The sequence below is a fragment of the Diadema setosum genome, chromosome 8, assembly GCF_964275005.1.
Source record: "Diadema setosum chromosome 8, eeDiaSeto1, whole genome shotgun sequence".
In the NCBI taxonomy this organism is placed as follows: domain Eukaryota; kingdom Metazoa; phylum Echinodermata; class Echinoidea; order Diadematoida; family Diadematidae; genus Diadema; species Diadema setosum.
The window spans coordinates 35,599,684-35,614,550 of record NC_092692.1 but is presented as its reverse complement, the minus strand read 5'-3'; the positions used below and the strand labels follow the sequence as shown (position 1 = coordinate 35,614,550).

At 38.9% G+C, this 14,867-nt stretch overlaps 1 protein-coding gene across 1 annotated transcript; it reads right to left on the bottom strand.

The window, feature by feature from the left end:
- Window positions 1-500: 500 nt before the first annotated feature.
- LOC140232417 (uncharacterized) lies at window positions 501-14,528 on the bottom strand. Its single transcript, XM_072312550.1, has 18 exons — window positions 14,406-14,528; window positions 13,308-13,398; window positions 12,434-12,564; window positions 11,282-11,321; window positions 10,236-10,400; window positions 9,813-9,863; window positions 9,121-9,329; window positions 8,595-8,747; window positions 7,440-8,265; window positions 7,152-7,230; window positions 6,749-6,892; window positions 5,597-6,207; window positions 5,003-5,184; window positions 3,940-4,185; window positions 3,027-3,212; window positions 2,584-2,644; window positions 2,003-2,098; window positions 501-1,086 (listed from the first exon to the last, which is right to left on the bottom strand). The coding sequence occupies exons 1-18, from the start codon at window positions 14,444-14,446 to the stop codon at window positions 970-972; spliced, it is 3,429 nt and encodes a 1,142-aa protein (XP_072168651.1). The 5' UTR covers window positions 14,447-14,528; the 3' UTR covers window positions 501-969.
- Window positions 14,529-14,867: the final 339 nt, after the last annotated feature.

Below are 14,867 nucleotides of genomic sequence, written 5' to 3'. Positions count from 1 at the left end.
GCAGCATTCCCAACAAAAATTACGACCTAAAATCCTCTTAAATACAGCTTTTCCTCTCTGCTGTCAAACTTAATATGTTCATTATTCTATTTCAAAGTTATTTCTAATTACAGAACATTACACAAATAATGTGAGAGCTGCGAGGAAAAGAATACCTTTCTTTTCCCTCATATCTACATACAAACTAAAAAAAGCCTCTTTATATGCAGGAAATGTTAAGTATGGTATTAAATATGAAAAATATCTCTTTACATGTCATCGATACCCTGTAACGATAAATTGAAATATCCATTTACCATGAGAGTATATCATTAAATCTTGAGTTATATAGTCTGTTCAGCCTATTTCATCACATATGTGAAGCACACAGGATATCACATCTAGTTTATATTAATCAGTCAATGGTTACTACACCTTTAAAATACAAAGTTGTTTTTTGTTTGATTTTTTAGCAAGCCAGCAATCTGCATAATTTGTATGAAATGTCACTAATAGGCACACTATCGACAGAAGCGAAAACTGTCGGGGAAATACCCTGCTATCTACTTTAGTATATTATTTGGCAGTTTGAGGTCCACGCTCTCTCATATGGTACAAAATCAAACAAGAAATATTTATGTCACATGTCCAGAAATGGGCAATTTGAGAAACTGTATATCTCAAGACAGATACGCTGTATATGTCAATCTTTATGTATAGAATAATCCAACATTTATTATTATCTTATAGACAACTTTGTTACAGTAAGTTAAGGCCTCTTTGAATTCATTTATTGGAATAAAAGGAATACATGAAAATATTTGCTGCTCTTGCAGTGAGAATCTATAAGGGTATGGATTTTTGTTCTTTTTTCTTCTGATATAAGAAGGTAGATAGATCTATACCTCTCAGCATATATGGCAGTTTAATGACAATCTCCAGAGGAGATACAAAGGACATTTGCCGGGCTATCCTCAGACTGCTGGTGGTCTAAACCGTCTGCTGCTCCTGGCTGGTATCTTCGTACTCTGCCCGGATGCTGTCCAGGAAACTCATCCCCGACCGGGACATCTTCTCCTGCTGGTGGTGGAAGGACTGCTGCCTTGCCTGTCATAGCAACATTTCATGAAGGAGGAACGAGAGAAGAATGAGGAATTGATTTTGATATGATCCTGCTTATGGCACTCACTTAGTAATGATTTGAGTACAATAGCATTGTCATGATATGAAATGATATGAAGAAGATGCGGATAGTTTTCGGAAACTGTGATAATGGTAGATAATGCTATACTTTCTGGTAGAAGTGAGAGAGAAGAACAGGGGGCAGCAATAAGTTCAGATAGTACTTGCAATACTTATGATTTTATCAAGTTTAAGGTAACAAGTGATATAAATGATGAAATCAAAAATGATAGTTGTGCAGTTATCATGAAAACTATGAGGGATAGTAAATAAAATGTAAAGGAATCTCATTGCATCACTATCTGACTGCAGATGTTCTTTCTTTTTCCACATCTTCTTTTGTATAATCCTAACTCCATAAATGCCCCATGTACGAATGCAAAGAGCCTAAAGTGCCTGCACTACAACACCGTAAAAGAGGTGGAAATCCTGTAAACTTCCCTTTTCTACGAATACGAAGTACACCAGGTAAATCGCATTAGGCTTTAAAGTTTGTGTTGCTTTTACAACCCTGAAAATTAGATTCCTTTCATAAGCTGATATACTGTAAGGGGAAGTAATTTCCTCAGAATCATAAACCTGGAAACTTCCTTATGATGGAGAGGAAAACAACACTCTAGATTTCCAGGAAATTAATCTGGGCTAAAAATTCTAACTGCTACCCGGTATTCTTGGTACAAAAGGGGAGAGTATTCTGGAGTGACATGGAGTTCACTTTTTACTTCTTTGTTAACTGTTCTTTGGTGTACTAAAGTGAGATTTCATACACGATGTTGGGATGCAAAATTTCATGATGTTTGCAAAAGGGACATATGACCTTTTAAAGTGTTGTCCAACTCACCATAAGGTTCTGCTTATTTTCAGCTGCCTTCTTTGGTGTCGCAGGTCTCTCTGCCTCCTCATTGGCTGAAGCCGCAGCTGCTGCTGCTCCAGACTCCTGTGTGGGCCAAACCAAGATTAAATCTCATGAAATTCAGATTTTATCATGCTGTGAGTATTACAAGAAAAATTAGTTTATCACGCAGCTGATGATTTAACACCTACACACACTTAATGACCATCTCAACATTATCTACTTAAGCATCTCTCTGACTGAGTGTGAATTATGAAATCACTTTGGAGGCATGTTGTAAAAAAGAAAGAAAGAGAGAATTATCAACAAGATAAGGGTACAGTGCTTTAAAATATCTTGAGGGATCACAAATTTCCATTCTCTATATCATTTCTTCGCTGTCATTATCACTATCGTCATAGTCAGAGTCGTCTTCATGGCAGCCCTTAGGTGTTTGCATTTTTAATTTCATGTCACAGAGTTGTGAGTACAGGTCAATGGCTGCAAGTAGGAAAGATAGAAAGAAAGAAAGGAAGGAAGACAAACATTGGAAGCTATGTACACATGATAGCAGAAATCAACTGGCTTACCTCTTGAGATTGCCTTTGTTGTGAGTCAGCCTGATTCTGTCCTGGTGATCGGCTGGGGGATCTGAAAAAAAACGCACAAAATTGACAACTTGTAAGAGTTTTCTTCTTCCCACAACAAACAAGTACAAGAATAACATTCTATCTTTATAGATTGCATATCTTTTTTTTCCAGAAACATTTCCCTTATCTTGATATTCATAATGTGATACAGCTCAGTCCATACACTACAGTATGTCACTTTTAAAGGGACACATACTTAAAAAGTACAGTATATAAAAATAAACATGTCATTAAATACACTGACAATATTAACTTGCTACGCTGCCAATATCATTTGATAACTTGTCAATTAATTGATGTCTTAATCAATGATTACGGCATAAAACTATCAAAGAAGCAGCAAACAAAGATTTGAATGCAATTTGCAATGGAGATTAACTCACTCGCTCCTGAGCACTGAGAGGGAGCTGTCTGCCTGGGTCAGATCCGTCCGGCACGACTGGAGGAACTTCTCGACGTCTGCGTGCTGGTAGTCGGAGGCCAGCTCCAATGGGGACCGTCCCATGATGTCTTCGCAGTCCTCGCACGCCTTGTTGGCCACTAGCCACTTGCAGCAGTCCAGGTGTCCGCTGAAATTGAGGCATGGAAAATGTGATTGATTAGGGTCAACATACCGGTAATCAAGTTAAAGTCTGAATTCCCTGCAATATTCTACCACTTGCTTCTAGTCAACATTCATCCCACTCCAATTTGACATTGATATAAACGATAATGATAACGATAATTTAGAATGGATGAATAAAAAATACAATGATTGACACACATAAATAAATACGCAAGTGAATGAATGAATAAACATGGCATAGGAACTACTGCAATTAGCTGCATCATTTGGTAGCTGGTATGTCGGTGTAGGGTTAGCAGATGGAAAGTAATGTCTTGAAATAGATAGTAAACTGAAAGTGCAACAGTTGCAGGTAGAATTCCCTGTGCTTTTGTTCATTGTCAAATCCAGAATCTAGAGTAGGAAATTGCAGGCTCCATGTGAGCCTACTCTCAACAAATTGTTTTGAAACAGAGAATAGAAGCAATTAACAAACAATCATATACAGAGAAATAGCATTACAATAATTAATTGTTATGATAAAAGTGTTCACTTCTGTAATGTAGACATTTCTATGCAAAGGGTATATATTGAAGCATGATAGTCTGGTCTCAATGTGTTTACCAAAGTTGAAGTGATGGCTTCAAGGTATTAACCCTTTGTATGCTTTGAGTACTGATTTGTACAGAAAACCTTGTAGCATTGTACACAAAGTCCAAAATCCCTGGCACAAAGAGGGTTAAATAACGTACCTCATAGCAGCCAGGTGGAGGGGAGTTTGCTGGTCCACCGTCTTGCAGTTCACGTCCACCCCCATGGCAGCCAATACCATCATGACTGGCTTGTGCCCATTCATGGCGGCCTGGTGCATTCCACTGTAGCCCGTAGGGGTGAGCATGTTGACGTTGACATCACTGACGATGAGCCACTTGACGATGTCCAACTTGCCGGCAGCCGTAGCACAGTGGAGCGGGGTCCAGCCCCTCTCATCTGGAGTACTGAAAATTACAGATACAGGATGAAATTGATAATTTGTCAGAATGATCACTGGTTTGATTCCCAAATGGCATTCTTCATTTCAGTAACTTGGATATGTTACACCTGGTTTCAAGATGGGTGTTGCAGAATCAGGAACTAACTCTTGATTTCTCACATTCTAGTCACATGGATGGTATACTCTGAAGCAAAATATGCAAGTTAGATCACAGAATATTCCTTGAGAAGAGATGCTTGTGTCCAAGGGACAATTATCCTTCAAACACAGCCACATCCACACAATTAGAGAGGACATAATTCATGCAAAGTGCATTAGGGGTGTTGTTTTTTTTAATGCCATAATTCCTTAGTTTGAAGACAACAGCTCCTTGCTAACATATGAATGATTTCTCTATCCACAAGACATACCTCTTCGTTGTGCTTTTTTGGTATTTCAAATCAGTCATCAAATCACCTGCTATTGCTCAACACTGTTATTTTTCTTGAGTTGGGGATGAGGACAATATAACACAATACCTTAAACCTGAAGTACAGCACAGTGAATCTCTAATTAGCATGAGCATTATGCCCTTTTGAATACAAAATGCCAAGTCTTACAGGCAAATGATAATAACAACAAAAACAATGATAATGATGATGATGATGATGATGATGATGACGATGACGACGACGACGACGACTACAATGATGATAGATGATGACGATGATGATGATGATGATGATGATCATCATCATCATCATCATCATCATCATCATCACATAGTTATAAAGGATTATCACTATTATGAAGTACATATTATCATGATTGCATAAACTTACTCCTTTAATTCTGGCTTGAGTGTGATAAGTTGTTTGGCTCTGTCCAGGTTTCCCTTCTTGCAGCATTCATGGATTGAGGGACCAGCCAAAAGTCTCTCTTCCTCCTCTCTCTTCTTTGCCTCCTCCTCCTCTTCCCTCTCCTTCTTCCTTCTTTCTTCCTCTTCCTTTGCCTTTATGCCAGCCTAGATGCAGACACAAGTAAAACATGTTATTTTTTTGGTTGTGATATGTTTCAAGTAATCAGAGAGCTTATCAATGCTAAGTATACTTACCGACAAAGTTTTGTTTATTTTTTAATCTTGCCTTCTTCTTGATGATAAGAAAAAATGTGAATGCACAGTTAAGGGAAAATTTATGACAGCATTTCACTTGAGCATTGCATAGTGTACCATTCAATCTTTGAAATTAATTACAATCGTACCATTTGATCTTTACAATTAAAAAATGATGATATATAACAAGGTTTTGCAGAATTTACTGCTGATATATTTCATCTCTCACACTTTCAAGCATTAGGCCTCCTACATTTGGAGATTTTCTTCCAGCACATATGAATATGGGAGGGAAAAGGAGAGTAAATGTCAATAATCTCACCATATATCCAGACATGAAATCCCCAGCAGTCCTTCCTTTTGATCTCTCATCACTGGATGATGGTGGGTGCGGTGAAGGATGCCGTGAGTTGATGGGTGTCGACTGCTTGGGCATCGACACTGATGCGTCCCTCACGTCGGTAGGCAGTGGTTCGGAGTGCTGCGGCTCCCCTGGGTGACCGCCCCTGTAGTATCCTCCGCTGCTGCCTGTTCGCTCGTTGTCGCTGTCACCGTCCCCCTTCCCACTCCTCCTCCGGCCCCCGCGATCTCCGCCCTCCGTCTCGCTCCCGCTCGAGCTCCCGCTGCTGCTCCCGCTGCCGCTCCCACTCCCGCTGCTGTCCGTACGGTCGGTGCGATTGCCGCGGCTTCTCGTGGTGTCGGTGACGTCTGTGTCGCTGTCGGTTTCTGTTGCTGTGGTAGTGGATGGGACCCTCCTCCTCCGATGCCTCCTCCTTGGCTCTGATCTTTCGGTGGATCCACCATCGCTGACAAAATGTCCGTCCATCTCCGTCACCTGACTGAGATGGGGGTCGGTATCGGTGTACACGCTGCTGTCGGCACTACGCTCAACGAAGTCTGTCACTTCGCTGTCGGACTCACTCGATGATACATCTATGGAATGCAATCATTGCATGATTATAGGAGTGAAGTCCATGCAGGCATCATTTTTGTGAAGAAGCAGATTTGTTCACACGGTACTGGTACTCTTGAAAAAGACAACTGAATCAATCTTTACTGTAGGAACTTTTTAATTCACAGTTTCTTGCTAAATCAAACGTTTCCTCGATTCTCTGTGTTTTTCAGAAGCATTATACTTGTTGAACATGCCTATTAGTAAGAGGTACTCAACCATCTTAATTCATATTGTGTCATTTATATCTTATCACTGTGTTATTATCATTACTATAATGATATCAGGGCTACCAACCACCATAGCTCCAAAAACCTACTGATACACGGTGACAAAAAAATCTCAGGGTGAAAATATCAATATTACAGTTTGTTCATTTGATTGCAGAGAAAAATACTAAATATGAAAACAGGATACCATTTGGCAGCTATGTCAGAATGCATATCAGATAGTCTCTCATCAGACTACATTAAGGAATGGCACTATATGGCCGACACTTGTGGTTCTGACATGCCAACTCACCCATAATGATGTTTGTGACAGGTAATGTTCTCACTGTCCTGCCATCCTCATCCTGTGCCGACAGCCACCTCTCCACCACAAACTCATAGCTGATGTCATCCCCGTACTCCCGGATCATCAGTTTATCAAGGTACCAGCCACAACCTAATATGGTAGATGATGCAATAAATTAAAAAAAGATATATTTCTGCACTTACATTTCAATGCTCATAAATTATGCAATATTCATATCACTGAATTGATGTACTTGTGAGCAATGCTTAATGCCATCTGTCTTCTTTATGCCATCATTTTTTTTTTTTTTATCTGGGGGAGGCAAAGCTAATTTGGACAGTATTGAGATATAATGAATCCACTCTTGATAATACTTCAGTAAGTACTAGTAACTGATGGATCTTCTTACCTAGTTCTCTCCTGTCATGGCCAATGGTTACACACTCCAGCTTGCCAACATAGAATGATTCCACCTTGAATACATCAATCTGCAAAGGAAAAGATGATTTAAATGGAGGTTAGCAAAGTACTACCCTCAAACACCTTCAAGGAAGCATACAAGTGGACAGTTTGAATGACAAAACAGTGTCACAAATGCAAATACAAATACACAAACAAAATTGCACAGTGAGAATTTTTTAAAATGAACTAATTCATCGCCTGTCATGACAAGTAAAATATTCAGAATTTTCCATACCTGTCCCTTTTGGAATTTCATCTTCTTCCCATCCTTGGTGTCCTTAGACTGTTTGAGCTTGATCTTTCCTGTGTTTCCTTTCTCTCCGTACAAAATGATGTGCACATCAGCTCTTGTGCTGGCACCAAGTCTATTGCCGGTGTGGATTGCCATTTCATAGATTGTCCTCTTTCCGGATTTGAGCCTCGGGCCGTGCCGTAAGTGGTCATAATCGTCAAGTTCTTCCTCCTCTTCCTCGGAGGGAGAGGGAGTTGGGTCCGGTGTTATCTGGGTGGATACCTCCAAGGGATGCTCTGTCTGTGTGCTGATGGCATCGGGGATGGTTTGCGTGCTCATTTCGGGGAGGGTCTGCGTAGAAATCTCCGGCCCCTTGGCGGGGGTTTGCGTGCTCATTTCGGGTGGAGGGGGTTCCGTCTGCGTCGACGTCTCTGGGAGCGGAAGTACTGTTTGGGTGCTGATTTCTGGTGGTGGAGGCACTGTCTGTGTGCTCATCTCTGGCGGGGGAGGCTGGGTTTGGGTGCTCGAGGTGATTGGGGGCGGCTCCGTCTGCATGGAAATTTCAGCCTGCCAGGGGTCGGTCAGCGCCTCGACGGTGTTCGCTCGCCTCGTCTGGGTGTCCTTGGTGTTATCCCGTTCTACGGTCTGCATGGCAGTATCCACCCCGGTCTGGGTGGTGTTGTCGTAACTGACCAGCGCTGTATCATTCTGGAGAATGCTTGGCTCCTGGTTGATGCTGTCATTGTCCTCTTCCTCCTCTTCCTCGTCATCGGTGTCAGCATCCACCAGCTGCATGTCGGTACCCATGTCAACCTTGGACATCTTGATGCTGCAGAAAAGACGAAGCGTATTTCAAAACTTTGATAGCAACACACAATGTGACCACATCAATGTAACTACTAACACTTCCTCTTACATTCATCTATTCTTTTCATGGCACAAATTCCAAATTGAATTTAGTAACATCATACAACGACAGATCTGTTTGTATGTTATAATATTTCAAAACTAAAAAGTTAAGAAGTTCACTGTCGATACAGGGGGCTTCTCTTTTCTCCTGGCAACTTTTAGATCACAGGATTTCCAAGAAAATTGATGCAGATAGCACTATTAGTCATTACACATGACAGGTGGTATAATTTAATGATGCACACTTACTTGAGCCACTCTGGAGTCTGCGAGCCCCCACTGCGGACTGGAACCAGAATGTTGGTAGGACTGTCATCGCATTCTGGCTCCGACTCAGATGCCTCATAGTGATTTGGGGGCGGGGTGGGTCTGATTCGTATCCTCTGCCCATACTGATCATACCTGCAAGGCAATGGGTTGAGATTCAAGTCATACATAGGCATTACTGGTACTCCTCAATAGTTTAATGGATATCAAGCTAAGAGAACCTTTTCAAGTATATATACAAACAGGGAAAATGGAATCAAATTTCTACAAAAGGAATGCATATCTATTTTGACGGATTTTAATAGAAGTTTGAAGATAGAACTATAATATTGGGCTAAGCAATGTCCTCAGATAGCTCTCCAAAATGGAATATCAAATCAAAATATATTCATAACTTGATGACTCATTGAATGTACAGATGCTAAACTTCAAGATATGTAACGTCACTTCAAGCTTATAACAATACAATAAGGGTACCCAACAGATTGCTATTTCCAGTGAAACTTACCCATATCTCTTGCTGCTTGGGTTGTATACGGCCGACGAAGGCCTCACCCCACGAGAGGTCTTGGGCCTGCCATTCATAGAATGAGCAGACCTGGTCCTGATGCCATAATTGGACTTGGGTCTATCTGGTCTTTGGGGAGGGTAGGTGTAAGGTGAGGACTGGATGATTGGCAGACTGCCCCCAACCCCAGAGTCCTGCATTGCATATACCTGTAGACAAAAATCACAAGGGTAAGATTAAAGAATAACAAAACTGCGTAAGATCATATTGTGCACATGTCTTCGTTATTATATTTCTCCCATCAATGATGGTATATAAGACCACTTAACCATCTCATCAGATTAGAGTTCCAAATAAATATATATTTCACACTTTCAAAATGGTAATTTACTTTGCAAAGGACTTTGCAGATTTGTTGTCTATTGATACTTTTAGTGCAAAAATATTAATCATCCCAGGATTGAAAGGGGTTTGTGGATTGTTAGATATCCGGAATATGTTGTAGACAGTCAAATGTGTGAATTCTGGCCTAATACTAATCATTGCTCAGCATGTTCCATAAATCATTAAATGCAGTACCTGGTTCCTATCCTACCTATGTACAATCATATTTTGCCATGGGACCTACGGTTGTTCTATGGACTCTGGAGAGAACACAACAATCACAACTTGTAATCTTAAAGCAGACTCACCTTGGCAGAATACTTCTTGGCTCTCTTGCCTTCCTCAATTGGTACCGTTTCCTGGTGGAAAAAAAAACAACAACAACATATTGAATTTCTTTTGCATAGGAGCAACAATTTCATGTGCAGAGATACTTAAATATGTGACCTACATTAAAAATACAGACATAACTGTACTACCATGCCAACTCTCTACCTCAACTATGCCATCATACCAAATCTCTACCTCAATGCAATGCACACAAGAGCATCTAACACTTAACATAAGAATTTTTTTTTTTCATGTTGGATATATTTAGTTTTTTTCTTTTTTTTCTTTTTTTTTTGCCAAACCAATTTCCTCTATGTGCAATTGCAAACTGATCTGACTGTGGCATTTAAAACTGAATTCTATAAGTCTTACTAAACTCAACATGTATACCGGTAACTTACAGAAGCAACAAGGAGCTTGGTGGCTGTGTTGACGAGTCTCTCTGTCTCCCCCTTGGACAGGTAGGGACCGTGTTTGGAGCGCAGGAGGATGGGACCACCCTGGAAGTTGCCCCGCCTCCTTTTAGGGGCAGTAGCCCTGGGCCGGATGATGGTAGAATAGGGGTTCTGTGGATATGAAAGAGTGAAAAAGAAAATGCATGAAAGAGATTTCTGAAATAGGATTGTCAATAAGATAACAGATATGTGATATAAACTTTTAGCGAAACGGTCAACAACAATGTTTTCCATAGTCTATAAATGATTTTTTTTTTTACTATCAAGACTTTATCAGCTAATGACTTGCATCATTCTATTGGCTATTTATTAACCCGTTGAGGATGGGCTAATTTTCCTGTAACATACAATTCCCATAGACACCTGCCCGAGTAAACCAGGGACCCATCCTCAATGGGTTAATGATCGAGGGATATGAATCATTCCTGTCTTGAATGAATGGAGTCAATAGAGCAGGAAGATTAAGATGTCTGGCCAGGACCATTATCTGGATAAAAGCCCCTTCCTTTTATAGTAACAGGGAACAGGTTTAATGAACTGGGATAGCTGGTTAAAGGCTGCAATAGAAACCTTTGGGAGAGGCTCTTAGTGAATAGGGTATCAATGGTATTGTGTAATGTATAGGGACAGGCAGGAATTGAGGCGGCTTTGTGTCCTGTGTTCCGTGCAAGGCATTGTTTACACACCACAAACTGCTAGCTGTAATTGAAGGGTACGCACAATGCCTGTACAAACTACGCTGCCTATGTAAGTCTTTGTGTGCTTTGAGTGCTGACTGGCACAAATTAAGAAAAACATAGTGTTATATATTCTGTTTTTATCTCTTTTAATCATACATCTTTATTCAAGCTCAGGGCTTATGATCTTACTAATGATAGTCTCAAAACATCCATGAGGTAAATCTGTGAAGTACTGCATTACTTTTGTCAATTAATGCATAAACTACTGCCGCCATAGAGTCAATTGGCAAAAAAAGTAAAATGCATACTTACAGTATACTGTGTACGTGCCATGTACTTGTCAACATCTCGCCTGAAATGAAACAGACATATGGGATGATAGAATATCTCACAACTCATCTTGGGATCTTAGATGAGTGGGTAGAACATAAGAGATTTGACAAAATACTGTCATAACCTACAAATGTAATGTCACACAATCAAACTTGCCTACTTGTTAAAAAAAAAGACAAAAAGACAAATAAAGCCAACAAGCAATTACTGGGGTATCCCCATTCGATGCCACATGCATGTTTAATGGCCAATGACTTAGCTTCTCAAACCTTGAACAACCAAGCATTTTAGAGTATTTGTAGAATGTAATGGGCTTTTAGATACAGTGCACTTCCGTTATAACGAACACGGTTATAATGAAATTCCGGTTACAACGAAATAAAATTTAGGGCCGCAACATTAACAACTCTATGTATTTTTATTGTTTATTCATTCGGTTATAACGAAATTTCGTTGTAACGAAAGAAAACTGCCGGTCCCGAGGACTTCGTTATAACGGGAGTCCACTGTATTGTAAATGAAGAATATTTGAAGAGTTTGTTTGCAAAAACCGATAAGTCCATATTTGCCAAATGGAGATATTTGCGATTAAAGGTCAAGAAAAATAAAGAGAATAAAAAGAAATTTTGTGCTTCTTTTCACCATAAATTCAAAAATGTACCTTTATATGTAGTGACCAATATATCATTTAAAAGGTATTATTTTGTACTTTATGACAGAAATCTTACTTCAAAATCTTCAAAAATGGACTTATCGGTTTTTGCAAACAAACTCTTCATTTCTTGGTGGGGATACTTTAGCAGATTTTGCACTAGATGAAAAACATTAATCATGCTGATATCAAAATATATGAAAATACTATCAATTGAAGAAACTGCAAGGATAATCACTTAAAATGCACTGACATTGGCTCGGTGTAGAAATTTCATAGAATGGTTTCTACTTTTGAAAAAAACAGTACAAATCAGTGCACTACAAGATAAGATAGTAAGTTCAATTCCATAATCACATATCTTGCATTAGGTTACAGTTACAATTGGGATGAAAAAAAATGCATGATTTATCAAAGTTCAACACTGTGTTTGGATAAATGGACCATAAAAGGTGAGAGCATTAGAATAGCAAGCTTACCTGACTTTGTCCTCACGAGCAAAGTGGCTGCCCTTCGGATTCATTTGGGCCATATGTTTCTTGACCTCTGGACTCCTGAAGTAGTGCTTGAGGGACCGGTCATGGAGTCCATCATAGAGTAGAGTTGGCCTCTGGACAGCAAAGGCATATGAAAGTCAAATTTTATCAGCACAAACAATTAAGAGTATTGCATTTGATACTACATTATCTACAACCTCTCACTTATGAGTACATGTACACTGCACTTGGAACACAAGTTTCTTGACTGCTGAAAATAACTGAAAATGACTTTGACTTACAAACACTCTTTTCTTGTGTTGCTTAAAATTCAAAGCAATATTATATTCATGGTGCATTATTTATCAACTTGATGCATCAGTTATTCAAATCATTACAGAATATCTTACTAACGACTTTCAGGGACAAACGAATTTTCCATTTTAAGTAGGATGTACTCAAATTTCCTAGTTCTTCAACATGAATTTTATATACACGACATGAAAATAGGAGAAAACAACATACCTCTTACATCTCATAGAGGAATAGATATATGCACCAAATTAAGAACTTTAAAAAATTTACTTGCATTAAAAAGTTTAACTAGACCAATTTTCAAACTGCAAATGTTCTTGATATCTTACAACTCTTTCTACACTGTATTTGCAGAAACTGCATCTATTGGCATGATACGTACATTGTAGGCAAGTGCTAAGAACATAAGATTATATTAAAAAATGACCAACAAAGTCAAAATTTACAAGACTAAAGCATCAATAAATCCTACAACTATTTATGTATATAATCAAAGTATCATCAATGATCAGATTTTTGTGCACTTACTACAATGATTGACAACTATAGATTGATATCTTACCGGCTTCAGAGTTGGGTAGTGTTTTTGAGGCTTATCAGGTCCAGACAGGTCAAAGGCATCCTCTAACCTTTTAACTTCCATATAATATTTCCTATAATGAAGACAGAAAATCAAACCATAAAATGAATTATTCATCGTGACTAGCTAAATATTTGTATGTCACACTTTAAGCTAAACGTCAGTAGCAGTTCGGTGTAAATATATGAACTGTGTTCCAGTTTCAAAATTTATGACTATAAGAGAGATGCCAATAACTGATAACAAATGAAAACATAATCACTCCATTAAATGTACGGTAAAATTGCACAACTTTTTTTTTCCTACATCCGTTATCAGTATACCTGAAATGACAATATGAGACAGGAATCAATTCATCAATTACAGTGAGTTGATGATCGCTGGAAAAACATCACAGAGCAATGCATTAATCTCCAGGTCGAGGTGTTGGTAAGCATGTTATTTAATAAGCATGACTGATATAGAGTTAGCATTTATTTGTAATTCTATTGGCGGGTATTGCATATATGCTTCCATCTAACTTCATTCCTTGATTATATCATGTCATATATCTTGCACATAATTATACAATATAAAAATGATAATACAAGCCTAGTTAATAGCTGTCTAAATTTTTGTATAAATGACAGTTAGCTAGGCATATAGTAGGCACGATTAGAAGTTTGTGTATGTTACCATGGCAAGTTATTAATATTAAATGAAGACATGAAGATTAAGGTCATGAAAGCAACTATATGGATATATCTACAGTACCACACTGACACACCCATCACATAAATGCATGCTAGAGATCACTATCATTCCATTATAAAGACATGCGTGCAGATCTCAGATCATAGAATATACTCATTTTATTTCAATTTTCTGCTTTTATAATCATGTTGGAAAAGAGGTTTACTTCCATGTAAAATACACAGTCAAACTCACTTGAATACTTCAGTATGCAATCACATTCGTAAGCTGTAGTGGCAGCACTTTACACGTGAATTACACGGAGCTCGGAGTACAATCTTATCAACATCGAAAGGGAAGGTGAAACACATAAGTAGCAAATGAAATATATCCGACCATTTTACTTACAATTTTTTGGCTGTACTCTTGATAACATCCTGTGAAGACATGATGGCGGTTGTTATCACTCCACACAGTTATCAAAATATATGATTTGTCCTAAAACTGCATGCGTGTCCAGTAGTGAGCTAGACCAAAGGTAAGGGAGGTTGTCCTTATAATTGATTAGCAATCCGTCGGCAGCTCGCTGTAAATAGACCAATTAACAAGTAAGCAGCATGCATAGCGCTACCCACGCTACGGGGATGCACCTGTACACAATAGTACACAACCATACACAACTCGTGGTAGCTAGGGAGACGTATCACTGGACGTAAATACAAATTTTCATCCGAGTAAACGTATAGTTTCATTTCTATTTAACATTTTTGTAGACATGCTGCATCTGAGCTGAATATTTGTGTAATATCCATCATCAATACATTTTTTGTTCGTTTTATTCAAATAATAGCATTGACTTCAAGTAAACTA